We start from the raw sequence: 21717 nt of genomic DNA, 5'->3' as shown, positions 1-21717 counted from the left end.
GAGGTATTAGTTAAGGACAATTTCAAACGTATGGAATTTTGTGAACCCATGATAGATAAACAAAATGAAAAATTAATATTTTTTAAAAAACGTTTTGTTTACCGATAAATCGACATTTTCATTACATCGGAAACATAATCCTTCCGTCGTACGATATTGGTCTCGGCATAATAAAGACATAAGTATTCCAGTACGAACACAATATCCTCAAAAACTTAATGTTTGAACAGGTATTTTGGGGGACTATATCGTCGGTCCATTTTTTATTGATTGAAATTTAACGGGAAACAAATATTTAGAATTGTTGCAAAATCAAATTATTCCGGCAGTTCAGTTACTTCCTGTCAACTTTGACGATATTTGGTTTCAGCAAGACGGATGTCCTGTTTACAATACACGAGCAGTTCACAATTATTTAGAAACCATTTTTGGAAATAAATTAATTTCTTCCCCTGGTACAAACAAGTTGCCTCCCAGATCACCAGACTTATCCCCAAATGATTTTTTTCTTTGGGGATATTTGAAAGCAAGTGTTTATCGACATGATTTTAAAAGAGCCCGAAATTTAGCAGAAGTGAGGGACAAAATTATTCATCTTTGTGGGAGCATTAGACCGGAATTGCTCAGGGATATGAGAGTATCTCTGTACAACAGATTTGGTTCTTGCTCTGCAGAAAGAGGTGGAATATTTGAACCTACATTAAGGTAAATTTTTTTTTTTAATATTATTATTATGTTATTTTTGGAATTCGTTTTTATTTTTATAAATCTACTTTTTTCCATTTTGGCAATAAAATATAAATAAAATAATATTTTGTTAATAAAATAATAATAATAAAATTAATAATTGTACGTTTTTGGCGAATTGACATGCATTGTACCTGTGTTCCGATTTTACACTGGCGGCTAGATTTAACCATACAATGATCGTTTGCGTTTGGTAAGGTGCGGTGCGGTGGTAGGACATCGACTGGAGAGGGAGTCTAGTCGCACAAATGAATTCATTATAAAACATCGCGACATCGTTGTATTGAAATTTATACTGGCTAATTGCAAATTAGGGAACCTCAGTTATTGTATTCAAAATTCTATGTTCCGGTAAAAAAAAATTCAAATCTGTATATCAATTCTTTGGGAGAATAGAGGACTCACACGGGGTTGTTACGCCAGTAGAGATGATGATTTTTTAGTAGTAATTTTAGACAGACATTTTAGTGGCAGGAACTTAGCCAGGGGGTCCGGATAGCCCCCGAAATATCAAATATTCATGATTTTAAAATTCAATATACACGTAAAAAATATTAAATTGGACAATTTTATTTTAAATTTAACAAATATTTTGATTTTTCCGAAGATTATTGCGAAGATGCAAATCGAATAATATTCATTCTATTTAAAAAATCTTTTAATAGGAAGTAATGCCTCTTAAACTATTTTAAATAGTGTTCACATACTGGTTTTCGACAGTATTTGGATAACTTTTCAGATTTTATAGAAGTAATAATACAATGTTGGTTTGTAATTTGGTCGATGGGATACGTATACGTCAGTCACTTTTATTTCAACATTAATTATATTATATTTTGTGAACATTTTTGTACAATAAATTTATATGGTTTTGAAGTTGCTTTCACTAAACAAAAATACGTCGAGAGTTTTGGTTTTCATGATAAAGCATAAACTCCTTCAACTGCTCATATATGGTTTTAAGAATTCAAGCGTGCACTAACCAGCTTCAATGACACATTCCATGAAGGGTGTTCGGCCACAGTTGTGGTCTCGGAAAATGCTTAATACTATATCTGGTGCTTCAAGACAATCAAAAGCCATGAAAAATAGTCCGCACACGCAACCTTGGCAAATAAATAGCAAAATTGGCAAAGTCGCGAGGTTTTTTTATGGAAAAAGGACGTTGTGCTACGATTTCGTTAGAGAAATATAGAACCGTTAATGCTGAATGGTATACAATAATATTTTTTCCAGGTTTCTCACTACACGTATAACATCTGATTATTGAAGTCGAAAAAAAAAAACGATAACAAACGACACAGTAAACGTTTTAAGACGCATTAATATATAAATAGTTAATTGAGAAACCTTTTGAGTTCTAAACAAGTTCATAATCTCATGAGTAAACTAGTGATATGACAATATAGTTCACATCACTGACGTCCTGCAATGGAATTTGTAAAAAAAATAAATATAGAACTATTGTTTACCTATGACAAGGGCTGGGTTGGAACTTTCCGGGGTAGATATCTCTAGCAAATTTGAAGAAAGGCCTAGGATCTTGACTAAAATAGCTAATATCGAACATAGCTTGTGGGTCTGGAAGATTCGGAAAATCGATAGCTAATCTGGAATAAATGCCGTCTCTGGAACGGAAGTCAGGAATCCCACAAGACACTGAAACTCCAGCTCCTGTTAATACTATTATATTTTGAGCACCTGCAAAGAAAAAAAAATCATAAAATTTTGTTACAAATTTTAGATGTCATCAGAAATACCTTTCAATAATCGCACCACGTCATCGAGTGTGTTTATGTGCCGAAGTTTATTCCTACGTGGGGGTTCCGACAGCATGTTGATAATAAGTTTCCATATCGCTATGTCGTCTACATATTCAGGAATCTGGCTATCCACTCCCAACTCTCCTAGTATTTCTCTGGGGTTGACGCCTTTTTGCATTTGTTGTTGAATCTGTAAAAAATATTGTTTAATATTATAAAACATGTTTCACTTGTATACACAAATATTTATTAAATAATAAGCTTCCTTATGAAAATGAAGTGTTTGAGAATATTTAAATGAGTAAATTTAAAAGTAAACATGCATTAACAAAACATTAAAAAACGAAGTCATACTTACCCAAATCATACTTCCAGCCATTGGTTTCCAATCTTGTCCGGATAAATCCGACAATCCACTCAATTCACTAACCGTGGATGCATTATCATCGTCATCTTCTATTAGACTATCCTGTGACGTATCTTGTTGATCGGTATGTGTCGGTGTCTGCATGAATGACTCCGAAATGCTTGACATGGTTTCTTGGATGTCTCCAGGATCTGTCCGAGGGGAGGTGTGTAGTGGTGTGGGCACCGATTCCAAATTTGAGGCTTCATAACCTGAATCACAGTCTGCAGATATGCCTGGAAGAAAGAAAAATATTTAAATGACAGGTAACTAAATCCAGCTTATGTAAGGATACATTTTTAAAAGGTTCCAAGGAGAGGAAAATGTGGAATTTTTGTAAGCGGTGGAACAGATCCCATTGCTTAGGAAACGAATGGCATAAAACCTGCCCATCGAAAATGGTTTTTATTCGTTTACTGGTTGTGATACAACTTCAGTCTTTTATAATAACGGTAAAAAGAAATTATGGAAAAAACTTTAGATTTAATAAGGCAAAAATATTTTATAACAGCACCTCTAAAATAGAATAAATTATATGCAAAAAATAAAAGACTTATGAGATTTTATCTAAACAATGCAGTATGAGTCCTTCATAAAGGCAACCATCAAAAACACTGCGGGGAAATTATCAGCCCTCGCTCCTACAGTGGGTGCTCTCAACGAGCATATTAAAAGATGCTACTATAAAGTTCAAGTATGGCTCGGAAATAAAAAAAATAGTCCAACTGATTGAGGATGGATTACCGTAGAGGGTTCTTTGCAACGTATCAGCCTCCAAAACAATCCTGCACCCGAACAACTTTTGAAAATAATATTTTGCAATTGCAAAAAAGGACGTGGTACATCACATTGCTGCATTGCAACACCACTTGCGGTGAATATGCTGGTCAAAACTGTCAGAATTGTGCTCCAACAATGGATCTCGAAGAGGAAGAAAACGAAAACACCGATAAACGCTTAAAAACTATACTCCGAAAGTACTTGCAAAATGTTCATGTACATTTAACACTTAAGTTTTCATTGGCACGGTTAAATGCTACTTTAATTTCACAGTAGTAAAATTAGACGTTGGTGACATTTTTAATACACAAGTTCACTTATTAATATCGCTTCTTATTATACAACTAACATTTCTGGGAGTTATAATCACAGGACGTCACAAACAAAAACCTGTTAATCTTAACCCTAGAACCACAAGGTGGGGTCGTCGGTGACCTCACCGCACTAATTTTTTTGACATGCGCGCGATTCTGATGAACCTGTAAGCTGGCCGCCCATCTACCTTCAGTATTTCACATGACTTGTAACTGGTGATGTGTGTTTTAATGTACATTCACATTTAGTCGTGTTTGCAGCGCATTTCCGATTTTTGACCCCACCTTGTGGTTAACGTAACAAGTTTTTATCGGTAAGTTATTTCTAAGTATTAATATTTATAGCGTCTTATAAGTTTTTTTTTAATTACAGCATCCCTATGTATCCAAATAAACGTCCTCTTACGCAAGAAGAATTGTGGATGATTCCTCATAAAGGGATATGATAATATGAAGAATGTTCTTTTGGTGAAAGTGAAGATGAAGATTATGTATTACCGGACGACCATTTTCAAGATACATTTGATTTGACAGAATTGCAACAAGAGGGGGATGTTGATTTGTATCAAAACGCCATAGACCAAGATGTAGAAGCAGACTGCCCCAAATTATTAAGTCGAAATAATTATATTTGGTTTATACAACTTATAATTAGTAAGAGAACCAGAACTTCCAAAAAAAAAATATTGTTCTTCATCTACTCGGTCCAAGTAGGGAAGTGACACATACAACCAACATAATAGAGTTATGGCAGCTGTTTTTTCCTGACTCGCTGATAGAAATAATTTTGAATAACACAAGAAATAAAAATTATTAAAACAAAATTTACCGTAGAACAATACTATACTCAGGAAACGAACAAAAGTGAGTTGTTAGCACTTTTTGGCTTATTATTTTTTGCTGGAGTTTTAAAAGATGCCCATCTTTCAGTAATAGATACGTGGTGTGAAACATTTGGTGTTCCCATATTTAGATGCACTATGTCCAAAAACCGTTTTGAATTTCTTTTAATGTGTTTACGATTCGACGATAAAACCACTCGCGCAAAACGTAAGGCTTTAGATAAGTTTGCACCTATCAGAGAAATATGGAATATATTTATTCACGTTTGTCAAAACAATTATACTCCGTCAGAGTACCTAACAATAGACGAGCAACTGATGGGCTTTAGAGGCAGGTGTCCTTTTAAAATGTACATTCCCAGCAATCCTGATAAGTATAACCATATATTGGTAAAGAGCAGCGAGATCCGCAAAAAGGTTCAATTTCTAACCAGTATGTTTTAAATCTAACTGAGAAAATTCAGGGTACCAATCGCAATATCACCATGAATAGTTGGTGTTCGTCGTGTGAATTCGCCGAAAAATGATTAGAAAAGGGTTTAGCAATGGTTGGAACGCTTAGAAAAAATAAAAGAAAAATTCCTACACAATATTTAAAAACGAAGCAATCAGAAATTCAGCCCTAAACATTTGCATTTAAGCAAAAGTTGACACTAGTATCACATGTTCCAAAACGAAACAAATGCGTTCTATTAATCAGTTCTATGCACTCGTCAGACGAAGTTGATGTAGTTACCAAAAAACCAGAAATAATTATATTCTACAACAGCACTAAGGAGGGGCGTCGATACCTTCGACCAACTGTGTCATGCAAAAACCGTTGCCAGGAAAATAAGAAGATGGCCACTGAGAGTTTTTTATGGAATGTTAGACGGAGGTGAAGTAAATACAATGGTTTTGTACAGACTGAAACATTCCGACGAAAAAATTTCCCGTTCAAAATTCTTGAAGTCCTTAGCTGATGCATTAGTGCAAAAGACGCACTGTAAATCCTCAGAAACGAAATCTTCGATGTTATTATTGTCCAAGAAGTAACGATAAAAAAGGCCGCCATATTTGTGTTTATTATGAAAAAAATATGTGTGCAGAACACCAATTTAGTATTTGTGGAGATTGTAAATAATACAAGGATAAGCTATTCAATTCATAACTTGTTTTTTAATTTACATTTGACATTTTAGAAAGTATTTGTCAAATATAAGTGCTTTTATATTTTGCCTCACCCTGTATATTAGTTTTGCTTATTGTTATCTAACAATACATTTTCTGATTAGAAATCAAATCATTTAGTAAATTTTTTGACAAATGACTTTAAAAAACATTTAAATGGCTTTTATTTTGAAAAATATTTTCGGGTCGCCGGTGACCCCACCTTGTGAAAATCGTTCCACCAATTTCACCTTCTGGTTCTAGGGTTAACTAAAATTATTCACAATCTGTAAAACACGTTCTAGCACTTGGAAAATTTAATCCTTTCTAAGAAAGTTGAGGGCTTATAAATTGACTCTCTCCTTTTTGGAAATTGTAAATATTTTGTACCTTTAGAGATTACGTACGATCATTTTTTTATTAAAATGACTACAAAATTTAAGACAAGAATTGAAATAAGTTGGTTTAAAAATTTTAGGTAAAACCCAAATATTTTCAGCACAATGCTGAATATTTTATTTTAAAAAATCTCTGTCACTGTTTTATGATGTTATATTGGGTTTTATCTAAGGCGCAATAAAATTTGTGCTGTCAATCATTTTCAAACGGACTATATAAATAAAATATTATTTTCAAAAGAATGAACAAACTGACGTCTTATCGTATATCCCCGGTATTTCGATATTTACAATTCAATTTTAAATATTTTTACTATTACACTTCCTGATTAACATTCATTGAAATTTATTCATTAGGTATTCATATTCAAATTATTTACCAAATAATTTTGCTAAACCACCAGTTTGCAATAACATCGGCAAACACATGTGGTGTGACGAAACAATAAAAGACATGTGCTGTAGAAAAACGTGACAAAATTTCAACTTTTAAATATTTCACTCTTATCAGGAATTATCAGTTAGTTCGACTCAGGGTGACGTATAGATAACATGCGGGAGCCTGTTTGTTGCATTTGTGAAGTGTTTTACCGAATTTAAACAATAGCAGCAGGTAAGTAAAATATTATTTAATGATAATTGTTGCTATGAAGGGGTTAAATTTATAAATGCAATCCTATTACGTACTTGCAAATGGTATACAAGCTACAAAATTGTTAAAACTGCTACATCAATTTATTTCCTGCTATTTGTATGTTTTCAATATGCTACAACACCCTCTCACAGCCACAATATACCTCTTAGATCGAATGGACAGCCACAATAGACCTCTTAGATCGAATGGAAGGGGTTGTTAAGCACCCACTCTTATTAAACTAATCTAACACCTCTGAAATTCCATTTATCCTGTTTTTGTAATGTATTGTTTAATTTATATTATCCAACAACCTTTGTGACAAACCTCGTTTCATGTGGCTTTAACTAGTTGTTTCGGAAAAAAGTTCTTCACTCATTCACTACATTTGTATTATATAATTGAGTTTATACTTCATTTGTATTTTGTGAGAGCCCGTCCTTATTTTAATATATTTAGCTCTTTCCACTCCCAATATTTTTGACAGAATGTTCAGTATGTCTATGTCCAAGTAATAACTATGTCCAGGTTTTAATTATCCAAATTTCGCTTCCGTATAGGTATCTGTTTTTATGTAAATGTATGTCAGGTAATGTAAGTAATTAAAATAAGGCGGAAATAGAAACCAACTAGATAAAAATAATTAAAAATAAATCAATAACATTATACAGAGACCTTTATTTCCATTTAAAACGAAACTTTAGAAAAGAAAATTATAATAAAAAATTAAAATTATCAACTCACATTATAAATTAATAAATGTGTATTTTAATTTATAAAATTATTTTATCTAAAACTGAACCTAATAATGAACAAGAAAGAACAAAGAATTGCATTTATAAAGTACTTTACTACGTTTTATTTGGGTGAAACATTAAGACGATTAAATGATAGAATAAGTGAACATCAATCTTATATTAAAAATAGAGAATTTGATAGATCTCAAATATGTAAACATGCATGGGAAAATGAATATAGGGTTCAATGGAAAGATTCAAATATAGTCCTAAAAGCAACATATGTAAAGAAAGAAAAATCAAAGAAGGGGCTCCTATGTTAAATGAAACAAATTTCGTCATAAATTTTTCCAAATGGAAATATTTAAACAGATCCAAGATATATAGCCCAGTCTCGTTATGCAAAAACCATCGATTTTACGGCAAAATTTTTCGCAGATATCTGAAGCTTTTAAGACATAGATGGGGGTTACTAGATGACGAATAGATGAAAAAGTACTCATATTTTTACATTGCGTTTTTTTAAACAATAATTTATGGTCAGTTTGATTTTTTGTCTGGAAGTTTTTCCCTTATATTTTACATAAACAATATTTATATCATTTTTTTTATATCAAGAATATCTTTATTTTTCCCATTTTTAAATTAAAATTGATAAATAATTATTTTTTTATTAACAAAATAAAATGTTATTAATACATTTGAACATCGAGGAATTACGGTCTTTTAAATTTGTGCGAAATTTGCCACCGATCGGTCAAATAGTTTAAAAGTTATTTAATTTATTTATTCCTGAGGCTAAATATTTAAACTATTGAACTTGCTCTATTAATGATGCTAGACACATTTAGCAAATTCCATAGGATTCTTTTAGACTTAAACTATCTCAGAAGTTAAATGCATATTGCGTTTTCATCGAAATTATTTACAAAATAAACGTTTGAAAAAGGGGTATGTTTTTTACTTATAAACAATTGGAACCTATGACCTATGACCAATAGGAACGAAGTTAGGGACTATTTTTTTAAAAATCATATCTCCATTGTTTATATAAACATTAAGAAGTAAAATTTGCACAAATTTTGAATGAAAATCTAAACTTTATATTGAAACTTATAGCTATAAAATTCATCCAATTTTTCGAAACTTACAGCCCTTCGAAACGAAGGTACTTTCGAAAGATTTACATAGGAAAGTGGAGGGGATAACTGTTTCAGCTCCGTTTTTTTTCGAGATCGGAACTTCAAATTGAAACAAGTAGGAAAAATTTACGTTATCTCGGCTTCCATTGCAGCTAGAAGCCTCTTTTTTTTTAATCTGGGGTAGCTCGTCGAAATATGAATAACTACATCGTTTTCACTGGCCGGGAAATATAGTAAACCTCTGAAAAATTGAGTCCATTTGAAATTCACCGGAAAAACTTACCTTTTTTTTTTTAATTTGGCTGAAATAGTCTGTCGCAGTATTAATAATGATGACATAATTTTCACCCCCCGGAAATCTCGGAAAATCAACATATATTATTTTTCATTTTATATCAATGATGTAATAATACTTACATATTTTATAAATTAAATTTCAGGTAATTTTTTACACATTATATTATTATATTCCTTATATTAATTACGTTAAATTTTCCGAGATTTCCGGGGGGGGGACTATTCCAGCCAAATTAAAAAAAAAGGTAAGTTTTTACAGTGAATTTCAAATGGACTCAATTTTTCCGAGGTTTCCCATATTTCCCGGCCAGTGAAAACTATGTAGTTATTCATATTTCGACGAGCTACCCCAGATTAAAAAAAAGGCTTCTAGCTGCAATGGAAGCCGAAATAATGTAAATTTTTCCTACGTGTTTCAATTTGAAGTTCCGATCTCGAAAAAAAAAACGGAGCTGAAACAGTTATTCTCCACTTTCCTATGTCGATCTTTCGAAAGTACCTTCGTTTCGTAGGACTGTAAGTTTCGAAAAATTGGATGTATTTTATAGTTATAAGTTTCAATATAAAGTTTCGATTTTCATTCAAAATTTGTGCAAATTTTACTTCTTAATGTTTATAAACAATGGGGATATGATTTTTTAAAAAATAGTCCCTAACTTCGTTCCTATTGGTCATAGAAGTTTTTTTTAATGTGAGTTTTCTTACCATCTATCGAATGGTTGTACGTTCAAGTCTGTAGCTTGAAAAATATAGAAGTTATTACAATTGTTTATAAGTAAAAAACATACCCCTTTTTCAAACGTTTATTTTGTAAATAATTTCAATGAAAACGCAATATGTATTTAACTTCTGAGATAGTTTAAGTCTTAAAGAATCTTTATGAAATTTGCTAAATGTGTCTAGCATCATTAATAGAGCAAGATCAATAGTTTAAATATTTAGCCTCAGAAATAAACAAATTAAATAATTTTCAAATTATTTGACCGATTGGGGGGAAATTTCGCACAAATTTAAAAGCCGGTAATTACTCGATGTTCAAATGTATTAACATTTTATTTTGTTAATAAAAATATTAATAAAATTTATAAATTAGTGCAAAAAACCTACTTTTTTACAAATATCTCCGTAAATATCAATTTGAATTTAAAAAACGGGAAAATAAAGATATTCTTGATATAAAAAAATGATAGTAACTCCCAACTATCTCGTAAAAGCTTCACCTGCGAAAAATTGTTCGACCTTTTTTTTAACCAGACTGGGCTAAATAAAGATATACTTTCGTCAAATCATGTTTTGTTTCTTTTAAAATATCAAACCAAATCAACTTTAAAAATAATAAATTATCGACTATATCAGACATTTTTGCTCATAGCTTTGCTTTTGCTCAACGTAAAAAGATTTAAATCGCCTCATGTTAATGAGGACTATAGTACAATGAAAAACGAACATTTTGAGCATTTCTAAACTCATTTTGATGCAGCTTGATGCATTTTTTGCTAAAATACAGTCATTTACAGTGTATACATTTTTGTTTTTCAAATACTTAAACCTTTATTACATTGTTTCACCATATTCTTTCCCTACCTATAGCATCAAATGCCATTTTTCCTCTCAATATGTAGATCTTTTTCTCCCTAAAAGCCACTTGTTCTTCTATTTTTTCTTCCAGTTATTTTCTTTTGCTGTCTTTTCATTATCCAAGTATATACTTTAAATATTACTGATGATACATAACTAGCTCTATAATTTTCACATTCTTCTTGGTATCCTTTCTTATGTATTGATAATTCCATACTCAATCTTGATATAGTATCTGTTGTGCATGATTCTTCAGTATTTTTCCCAATTTTTATTTTTTTTAGCACGTTATAATTTCCGGATCTATTCTCTTTTACACTGTGCGTCACGAAAAGGAGGTCACCTAGAATTTTGTAAGAATTTTTCAATAACTTTAAGTTTATACAATTTATTCTATTGTAACTAAATTTCCACAATGCAGAAACACTTTTAGCGTCTTTTAGGTACCGACAGGTTAATTAAGGGTAATAAGTTTGCAGAATTGATATCAGTTTTACGACTTCGGATAATGCACGTGTTGTTTGTACCTTATGTTTTTTTGGAATATGGCTATTCTGTTTTTCAAAAACCTTTCACTAGTGTACAGTTGTTCGAAGAGTGCAATTTTGTGCAATTTTTAAATTTAAAATTATGACAGAGATTTATTAGATCTGTTGAAATTGTTACTTTGATTAATAATGGAATGAGTCAAAGAGAAGTGACCAGACAGCTTGGAGTCAGTCGTTGTATGGTCCAAAAAATTTGCCAACGATTCGTAGAGACTAGATCTCACGAACGATGACTAGGATCAGGCCCGAGAAGACTGTTCTTTACAACGCACTTCATGGCAAAATTGGTTCTTTACGGCTAGATCAATCCAAAACCGTTTTCAAAATGCTCACGGGTGAACTTTAAGCACTTCTACCGTGAGAAAGTTGAGGGAATTTGGTCTAAGGGCTCGCTGTCCAGCAACAAGACCTTTGTTAAGAGCAGCACATCGACAACGCCGACTACAGTTTGCTAGAGACAACGAGCATTGGGCGACAGAAGATTGGAAAAATGTTTTGTTTAGTGATGAGTCCAGGATGGTTCTATATGGCTCAGATGGTCGCATCAAAACATACAGAAGACGTCGGGAACGATACGCTGCTTGTGTTCGACGAGTACGTGTTGCTTTCGGAGGAGGTTTACAGAATACCTGCTCCAATAAATCATGAGCAGCTTCGGTTGGCGCTCATGGAAAAATGTGAAGCTTTTCCTCAAAACGACATCCAGAATTTGATCAATTCAATGCCAAATCGAATGAGTAGTGTAATTCACAATAGAAGTGGTAATACACAGTATTAATAATCACGACTTAATTGTAATTTTATAAAGAAAACAAAAAATGTACAATGTTAATTTTTTTTATTCATTATTTTGGAAGAAGTTATTTTTTGACATTTGTTATTTAAAAAATGATTGCATACTGTTTTAGAACATATTCTTAAACATTACACAAACATCTAATGACAATCACTTTGTGGTACGATTCGTAAAAATTCAAAAATCGTGACTCTTTTTCGTGACGCGCAATGTATGTCTGTTCATTTCTTATATTATTTATAATCTAGGGGCAAAGGGGGGTTTTGTGGCCAATTGAGGTACATGAGATTTTACAACCGATTTTTATGTATTTTAACCCGCTGAATCCGAATCTTCAACATTATAATCCGAATTTTTGGGCAGGAATTTGTTATTAACAATTTTTAATTGTTTAAATGCTTACAATAAAGATTTACCCTTTTTCAAATCATTTTTTGTTTCTTTTAAAAAAACTTAAAATCGGTCCATTAGACAAACTCACCCCCGCCAAAATCATGCTGGTTGAAACTATTCATTGTTCATTTACAATTTACTTTATTTATATATACAAACATTACATTCTGGAAGTGAAGACACTATTTTCTGATTTTCCCAAAAAATCACATTTTTTTCAAAATAACGTAATAACAAAATAAAAAAGATACAGAAAAAATGCTAAAATACAAAAAATGCCACGTTTAGCGACATCTTCAAGCCCTTTTCAGCACAACCCTTTTTAGAACGAAGGGCTTGAAAAACTTTTTAAATACAACACTTTATAGTTTATTTTAAAAGCTACAAAGTGGTGTATACTAAGTTTTTTCAAGCCTTTCGTTTGAAAAAGAGTTGCGCTGAAAGGGCTTGACGGCGCTAAACGAATGCGAATACAACCTTTAAACAAACATATCTCGTGTAATTTGTAGTCTATAAACATGAACAGGACCTGCAACAAGCCTACAACTTCTCAGGCGCCATCGAGTTGCGCGGCTTCAGTTTGTCAGAAACCATCATTTTTGCTGTAAATAATTGGAGGCAAGTTTTATTTACCGATGAGTCCAGGTTTACCTTGCGGTCTCCAGATGACCGTGAGAGAGTATGGTGAAGACCACATGAGCGTTATGCAGAATGTACCTTCATTTCTAGGGTAGGCTATCAAGGGGGCTCAATTATGGTGTGGGCTGGAATTTCTCTAAAGGCACGTACATAATTGTACATCGTTCCGAGAGGCTCCATAACAGCTGCCAAGTAGATTGGCGAAATTCTCCAAGATTTTGTTGTCTTATACTGGTTTTGTTGGAAATGACTTTGTTCTGATGTATATTAATGCCAAGCCTCACAGTGCGAGAATCACTCAACAGTTTTTAAATGACGTAAACATTCCTGTAATGGATTGGCCAGCATTCCAGACACAAACCCAATCGAACATGTTTGGGACCTGCTTGAGCGAAGGATACGAAGTCGTGTTCCTGTCCCTTTAACCTTAAATCAGTTACATGAAGCCCTTTTTGAGGTATGGGAGCTTATTCCTTAACAGGACATTTCTCATTTGATTTTAGGCATGCCAAGGAGAATTCAAGCAATAATTCGAGTACGTGGACGAAACATTCATTATTAAAATCAGTTTGCTCGGACACATGATTTAAAATTTTATTAATTGAGCGTCATTTTGTTACAACATTTACTTACGTTTTTTTCGTTAATTTTTAAATCGTTATCTACTGAAACAGTTCTTTGTTCAAAAGTTAAATTTTTATTAGAAATTACTGAAAACAGTTTGTTTCACTTGTGTTTACGTTATTATAATAATAAAAGATTAAAGAGAATTAAAATTTTAAGTGCAAGTGCTCCGTTTTTCGTGCTGTTGAGTGTAGTTCTATTATCTACGCTATAAACCATTTCCGTCACTGGATTTGAATTTGACTGGACCTTTACTCTTATTGATTTCATGAAGATTTAGTGATTTCTGTTATCTAATGTAGAAGGTCTCTATTTCTTATTTTCCATGCTCTTCTTATTTCATTTTTGGATATGGGTAATGCTAATTTGTAAAAATAGTAAGGCGAATCTATGGAGCGGTAAATGAAAATGGTGTCTGGATGAGACGATACAACGAATCGTCTCGAACTCTAGAATATACCAGGAACCAGATATCGTAAAACACATTAAGATAGAACGTCTGAGGTGGGTAGGCCATGTAATGCGGATGGAACAAACCGACCCAGCTAGAAAAACGCTCCTTGATAGACCTATTGGTCAAAGAAGAAGATGAAGAACCAGAACAAGATTCCTAGATAACATAGATCAGGATATGAGAAATATGGAAATACGTGCTTGGCGGTGGAAGGCGATGGATAGGACGACTGGAAAAAAATTCTTGGGGAGGCTAGGACACACACAGGGTTGTAAAGCCAAAATGATGATGATGAATGCTAATTTGTTCTATATTTACTTCGTCAATTTATATCATCAATATCATGATTTTTTTTAATGGCATTCTGTATTATTTTTAGTTGGTTTTGCAATAATAGGTACATTGGTTTCTGAACGTGTAGGCCGTGTAGTCAAATTATTCTTTACTGGTGTTACATCTAGGGCTACGACAGACATTATCATAGGCGACAGACGATGTCGTCTGAGGCTACAATTTCTGTAGCAGTTTCAAGCGAAACGACAGGAAGAAATAATTCTCCATACAAAATCAATAATTATTCTAATGTCGCTATTTATATTACACATTTCATTCGTTATCTTGAAATTTTTATCAGTTAGATCCAAGTTTTGCAACAGAATATATTTACAGAGATTCCTAATACCGATTAAAATAGCCTACAAAACTTTTGCGAAAAAACTGGTACCGTTATCTTTTTAAAACTGATTAGTTATCGGAAGGTGAAGGACCAAATTATAAACAATTCAGTAAATCTTGAGATTATTTTTGACAAACTGATAACATTCAACTTTAAATATTTTTCTTGTTCAGTTGACAACAAGTACGCGAAAAGGACTTAATGAATCTTAGGAACTGAACAGAAATTGACCTTTAACGACAAATTGGGTATTGACAAATATCAGGTAAAAGTGTACCTTGTAAAGTATTTAATAAATACCTCAGCTGTACCATATAATCAAATACATAATATAAAATTGTCACAAATAAGGGTGGTCGTTTGTTAAATTTTCAAATGTTCAATGTTTATATATACACAATATCTATAGATATCAACAAATACCCTACTCTAATCACCTATTTAATTTGGCCACTTAAGTTCGAATGGATAATAAACCTTAAAGCTAATCTTTGAAGCATATACAGGGTGAGTTTTAGTGACATCGGTCGATAAGGAAAAAATAATAAACTATAAGTTATTTAGAAAAAAATGTAAGTAATGATATTCTCCAGGCTTGGATATGCCAAATACTACAGGGTGATTAATAACTACGTGGTAAAACAAAAATACAAATTTTTACAGGACGCCCTGTATATTTTCTCATATTTAGATTCCTCCCATAATCCCCGTTCTCACAATATGAAGTTTCACACTTCTATACAGGGTATGTAGCGAGTTATGACCAATTTCAAAAGAAGTGGTGGACTACAAAAAAAAATTACGATTTTCTTAAATTTTTTTAATATACAACACTATATTTTATTTTTTCAAAATATTTTATTTACGATACTCTTATTTTTATGAAGCATGCCCTATACTTAAACTCGTTACTTTCCTAGATATTTTTAGTTTTCTTCAAATTTCGGGAATACTTTCAGTTTTTACACTTAGTCTTGTGTAATAATATAACAAAATTATTTTTATTCAATAAATAACTAATACAAAATATAAACTATAACAATACGCAATAAATGTAACAATTAATATAATATTAAGGAAATAAGTCTAAACTAAATGTTCACCTCTAACGCTCTACAATTATTAACGCAGGACTATCTGATCATGAAACACTATATTTCAAGTTTAATGCTCGCAACAAACTCTCCTCAAAAACCCAACGTTAAGGTAGGACTTTTCTGCCCAGAACTTTCGTAAATTTCAAAATTTATGTTCGACTTCTGGGTGGCAATTTTCTTCTCTGGACGTAGACTATAATTTCAGTGATTTTTTAGATAGGCTTGTCTGTATTTTCAATAAGACATTTCCCTTAATTACAATTAATCCAAAACATCACAAACCCTGGACTATCAAAGGTATCTGGTTCCCTACTGTACATCAAGAATTTACTACCAACATCTTTGTCACTGAATATATCACCAAGTATAGAGGAACTTATCTAAAACTTACAAAAACAGCTAAAAAAACGTACTACGAAAATCGACTACGAATAAAACACAGCTTAAACATTTTCCCTTCCAAACTCTTAAAATCTAAATGAAGACTTCGTTAATGTGAGTAAAAATATAACATCAACTATTTTGCCACAACAAGATCCCATTTCCTATCTCCCCAATTCAAAAAAGGTCTCGACTTCATTCTTTATAAGACCAGTTGATAAATCCGAACTGATCCAAACAATCAATAGTATCAAAACCAAATCTTCCTGTAGTACTGATGGACTATCCATAAAAATTTTTTCAAATCTCCCAAAAAATGTGTTGGAAGTCCTGGTCTCACTAATTAATGATTCCTTTTGAAAAAGGTATATTTTCAGAGCGCCTAAAGTCAGTCATTATTATTCCTTTTCATAAAGGTGGTGAAAAATCGAATGCCTGTAACTATAGATCTATTGCCTTACTACCGGTACTAAAAAAAATTTTGAGACACTTATAAAAGGCCGACTTGTGTCCTTTCTCGTTAAAAACAACATTGTATCACAAATCAGTTCGGCTTTTTATCTAATAAAAATGTACCAGTGATGCTATGTTTTCTGTACTACGTGAGGTTTACCAGACACTAAACAATAATCTTAACACTGCTACTGTTTTTTGTGACTATGCCAAATATTTTTGTGACAGCCAGATCAGTATCATTGATTCTGTAAAATTTCTTGGTATTTTTATAGAAAGCAACCTTAAATGGTCCCTTCATGTCGATTTGTTGCATAAGAAACTAGCCTTAGCCTGTTATGTAATAAGATCTATTTCGAAAGAAATCAATTTAGCATCTTCCAAAAAACATATTTTTCTTTGTTCGAGTTTTATCTTCGATATAGTCTTGCTTTTTGAGGTTCTACTACAGCTGCCTAATCTGATGTTATTTTTAAATCACAAAAAAGAGCAATACTAATCTCTTTGGCATCAGAAGAGAAAATCACCGGATATTTAAAGTATTTTTATACATATTTGAGTAGGACATGCAACAACTTCAACTTATTAGTTGGTAAGGTTTTACTATGCAATTTGCAAGTAATTTAAATTTTGCAATGGATTGTTTATTTTATTATCTTTTATTTTGTGATATTGACGATCTATGTAATTTCAGTAAATTTTAATTGTTATTGTTATTTTCTGACTTTTTCTAAGCTTTGTCCATAAAATTGTAGAATTTTCAGTGACAATAAAGCATACTATTCTGTAACGTATATGCGAGTTTGTAACCAATATTCAAATGACTGAGCGACATTTCTTCTCTTCTTCTTTTTATGTAGCCAGTAGGGATTGCTTGATGCATAGTAATGAAAATTATGCCGACTCACTGCTCCATTTGAAAATGTATGTGAAATGTAGCCTCATCTCCAAAAAGCACATAATTGAAAAAAAATCAGTCACAATGCACGTGCTGCTGAGACTATTGACAAAAATCTAATCTGCGATGATAATCATCGACTGTCAATTCTTGATGTAGCTGTATGTGGTAGGGGTACATTTTGTGTATGGAGGATTTTTGCCGCACAAGCTTGACTAATGCCATGTTGATGTGAAATTTCACGAGTGCTGATGTGGGGATCCTGATAACAGTACACCATATTCCATTTCTTCACTTATAACAGTTTTGGTTCTCTCATTTTTTTTATCCTGTGCGAAAACCATTAATTTTTCAAAAAACTGTGTTTGGGTTCCCCCGTTCAGTATATCGCTGTTGATATATCTAGATGCAAATAGGGAATTTTTCTTATACTTTATAGAATAATGTTAATATAACATTAATCTTAAAACTGTTATATTTATTGCATATATCTTGATTTGCGTCTTGTATTAGTCATTTATTGAATAAGAATAAGCGAATCTAATAAAAGGCTAGGATATCAAGTCACACATAAATGCAGTTTATACGGAACGATAACTCCTAGCGCCATCTAGGAAAGAAATCTGAACTACCAACTGACATTTCAACCTATTGAGTATTAATCAATCATATTTTGTTCTTGAAACGATACGGTTGATTTATTGCTAAAATTCATTTTACAAATTGATGAATTAAATATCCTTACTTGGAAATTTTACTATTTTATCCAAAATTGCCAAAATTATTGGTTACTGTAATTTTAAGATAACTTTTATTAAGCAAAATCATTTAAAGCTTTTTATTACTTTATATATACTTGTCTAAATGCAAAATGGTTGACTTCAATTTTAATACTGACCATAAACATCCTGAGTTAACCAATAATAGTATAAAAGGCCCAGTTTCAGGTAAAATTTAAATATGTTTCCTGGTAAAATTTGTCAATCTTCATTTCTTAATGTTGATTTAATTGCGTACAATCCAAACTCATTATAATTTAATTACTACACATAAGGCTTATATTGACGAAACTGTACTGATAAGAGGGGTTTTCGAATTCGTTGGTAGTGCGTGATGGGTTTGCTAATCACCTTTTAAGTGGTTTTTAGGTATTTATATAATTAGTTTATGGAACTGAACACCAACCAGTATTTAAATACGAGTTGTTGATAAAATTTGTTTGTCTTTATGTATCATGGGAAGTGTTAAGTAGTATTACTCATTTTATTCATTATGTTTTCTATCATGATGTGGCGTCTATGGGATAATAACAATGGGGCTTCTTCTAGTGTTCCGGTAAAGAAACATTTATCTGTAGATGCAAAGCAAATTGTAAAAACTATATTCAGTACCTTACTTAAAAGGGGACTTGACACAACTTCCTTTACAACTGAAATATGCGATTTGACGAAAATACCTCTGACCACAGTAAAAAATTTCATCAAACCCCATAGAAACAAGAAAAAAACGTAAAGATTCCAGTTCCACCAAATGTATGGATGAAGCTGATAAGGACTTGATACATCGAAAAGTCTATACCATGTATGAAGAGCAACACATACCTACATTAAGAGCTCTGAAGCAACGGCTCAATATTGACGAAACCCAATTAAGCTGTAGCCTCACTAGAAGAAACTGTGTGAATATGCTGGCAAGGCTGAAGGTATTACAGCCTGCTTCATATAAATTTAATATTTATATAATAATAAGCCTCCACACATCCTATTACAATTGGTTTACTGGTTTACCTGTCCTCTTAGCCTTTCTATTCTTTTGTATGAAATTCACAACCATTTAAGACATTTTCCAGTTGAAAATTTGGTAGGCACCAGGGCCAGATTTGGTGATTACGAGAAGTTTTCAGATCTTTTCCCTAAATCACAAATTTTTTGAATGGGAAACTCATGACTTAAACTGTATTAACATTTAAGGTAGTTGACACCTTGAACCCTTCTTTATTATCTTCAATGGAAATTTTACTTCTTTTGAAGCTTGCAGTTCAATTTTTCATTATCACACATGAAAGACATTGATCACAAAGAGTGTTAAGCATATCTTTGTAAATCTGATTACCTCGTTAACATCTTCAACTACAGGTACTTGACGAAGACTCAATACTCAACTTTTTCAAATTTCACAATTTCAGCCACCATCTTTTTTCAAATTTTATTGTGCAACACTGGTTTGACTTTAAAAGTTTACATTAACATTTTTATTCTTTCTTGCTTTCTATGGAAATACAATATTTTCTTTATCTACAGGTCCGGGCTAAATTAAAAACTATATCCCCATATTATCATCATATCAAACATAAAAATATAATGCTATTAAAAATATTTTAATTATTTTATTTTCTACTTGATGACCAAAAAAGATAATTATATATAAAGTAATATTTTTTCTGTACTTAATTTGTTTACAATTAAAAACACTTAAATATTATGTTAAATTGGATTAAACCACAATTATTGCTTGTAATGAAATTCATATTTTTAAATAACTAGTGTTTGCTTCCACATCCACACCAGAAATCATTCTCAAAAAATATTATTGAAATTTCCGAAAAAAATGCATGATAGAAGATTAAAATAGGAATCTATAAAATTTTCCTTTATTTAATACCTGTAAAAGGTTTCCTGATTTTTGTTTTGAAGCTCTACCATATTCAAATTCTAGTTATAAACAATCTTCTTGTAGACATTTCACCAAAAATGTCTGGGCTATGTGATAATTTGCAAACAAATTTAACTCAAACTCAAATCAATCAATGGATTAGGAAAAAGTAAAATCACATTTAGTAAACATTTGAATGGAATATTTTTAGCGAGAGCAAGGTGGTGGTGAACATATTTTATTTTCTTAATTAGACTTAAAATAACATTTAATTGAAAAGACCAGACATATTAATAAACACTAAAATGGAAAAACAACAGTATTTGGATGAGTGTTAAATGCTACTGTTATGTTAAGTATTATATTAAAAAAATATTTATACAAACTTCAAACTTGTTTGAAGTTTTTAGATGACCAATCATACATAGGCCCTTACATTATTAATTTGTATGGAATAGGCAACCAGATATACCGAGCGCCTTCAATGAGATTTAAGTTTCCCAGAATTTCTAGTTTCAAAAAAAATTATAAATAACTGGATACTCTAATGAATATCAAACATAGTATGGAAATTATATTTATTAAACTGCTAACTATATATAATTAATACGGTTTTAATTGCTATAAATTTTCTAAAATTTCCAGAGAGAATATTTTCAGGAATCTATATATAAATAAAAAAAAATCCCAACAGGAAATAACGTAGACCAAAGTTGCGCATGTCAATTTATCATGGACAATTTTAAATGAGTCAAAAAAATAATTACATGCTTATTTTGATTCTTAGAAGGCGATAAATAATCATTAGGCAAATACTGATTAAAATTATTTATTTTGTCATTAGCGACCTTGAATATAGGTAAATAAAAACACAAAATGTATTAAAATTTTGGAATTTTATTACTTCAGAATTACTTTTATAAATTAATAAAATACGATCAAAAAGGCTTAAAATGATATACGATGGTAAAATATAGCACGAAATAATTTTTTTTATAAAATTCAACTTGAAATCCAAATATACCACGCCTACAAAATGTCCGCAGTTCGCCTTTGTTTCTCGTCGCCATATTGGAAGAAAATTATTCCCTAAACAACCAAACATATTTTACAAATTTTACCTTCAGTGATGTCAATCGGTCCCGTTGATGATGTGGAAAAACAAGAAAATCCTTCTCCTTTGCACAATTCACCAAGATTAGACTCGTCAAGATCAAGTTTGATTCTTTTTGCACAGGATTCGTGTTCCTGTACGTCAGGATAGGAATCCATCTTTGACACGAATAAAAATCATTTTCAAGATCCGAGAATCGAGTAGC

General features: G+C 31.7%; 1 protein-coding gene across 1 annotated transcript in view; it reads right to left on the bottom strand.

The window, feature by feature from the left end:
* The window catches only part of Sirt1 (Sirtuin 1), a 40568-nt gene extending 18887 nt beyond the window's left edge, over positions 1-21681 (bottom strand). Inside the window, exons 1-4 of the mRNA XM_072543940.1 lie at positions 21520-21681; positions 2869-3152; positions 2508-2700; positions 2220-2448 (exon numbers count right to left, since the gene is read on the bottom strand). Of these exons, the coding sequence (XP_072400041.1) occupies positions 2220-2448; positions 2508-2700; positions 2869-3152; positions 21520-21670 (857 nt within the window). The 5' untranslated portion in view covers positions 21671-21681. The remainder of the gene's footprint in view (positions 1-2219; positions 2449-2507; positions 2701-2868; positions 3153-21519) is intronic.
* Between the last annotated feature and the right edge of the window lie 36 nt (positions 21682-21717).

This window comes from Diabrotica undecimpunctata, chromosome 9 (genome assembly GCF_040954645.1).
Source record: "Diabrotica undecimpunctata isolate CICGRU chromosome 9, icDiaUnde3, whole genome shotgun sequence".
NCBI lineage: Eukaryota > Metazoa > Arthropoda > Insecta > Coleoptera > Chrysomelidae > Diabrotica > Diabrotica undecimpunctata.
The sequence above is the reverse complement of the archived record's forward strand: the minus strand, read 5'-3'. Positions and strand labels throughout refer to the sequence as shown.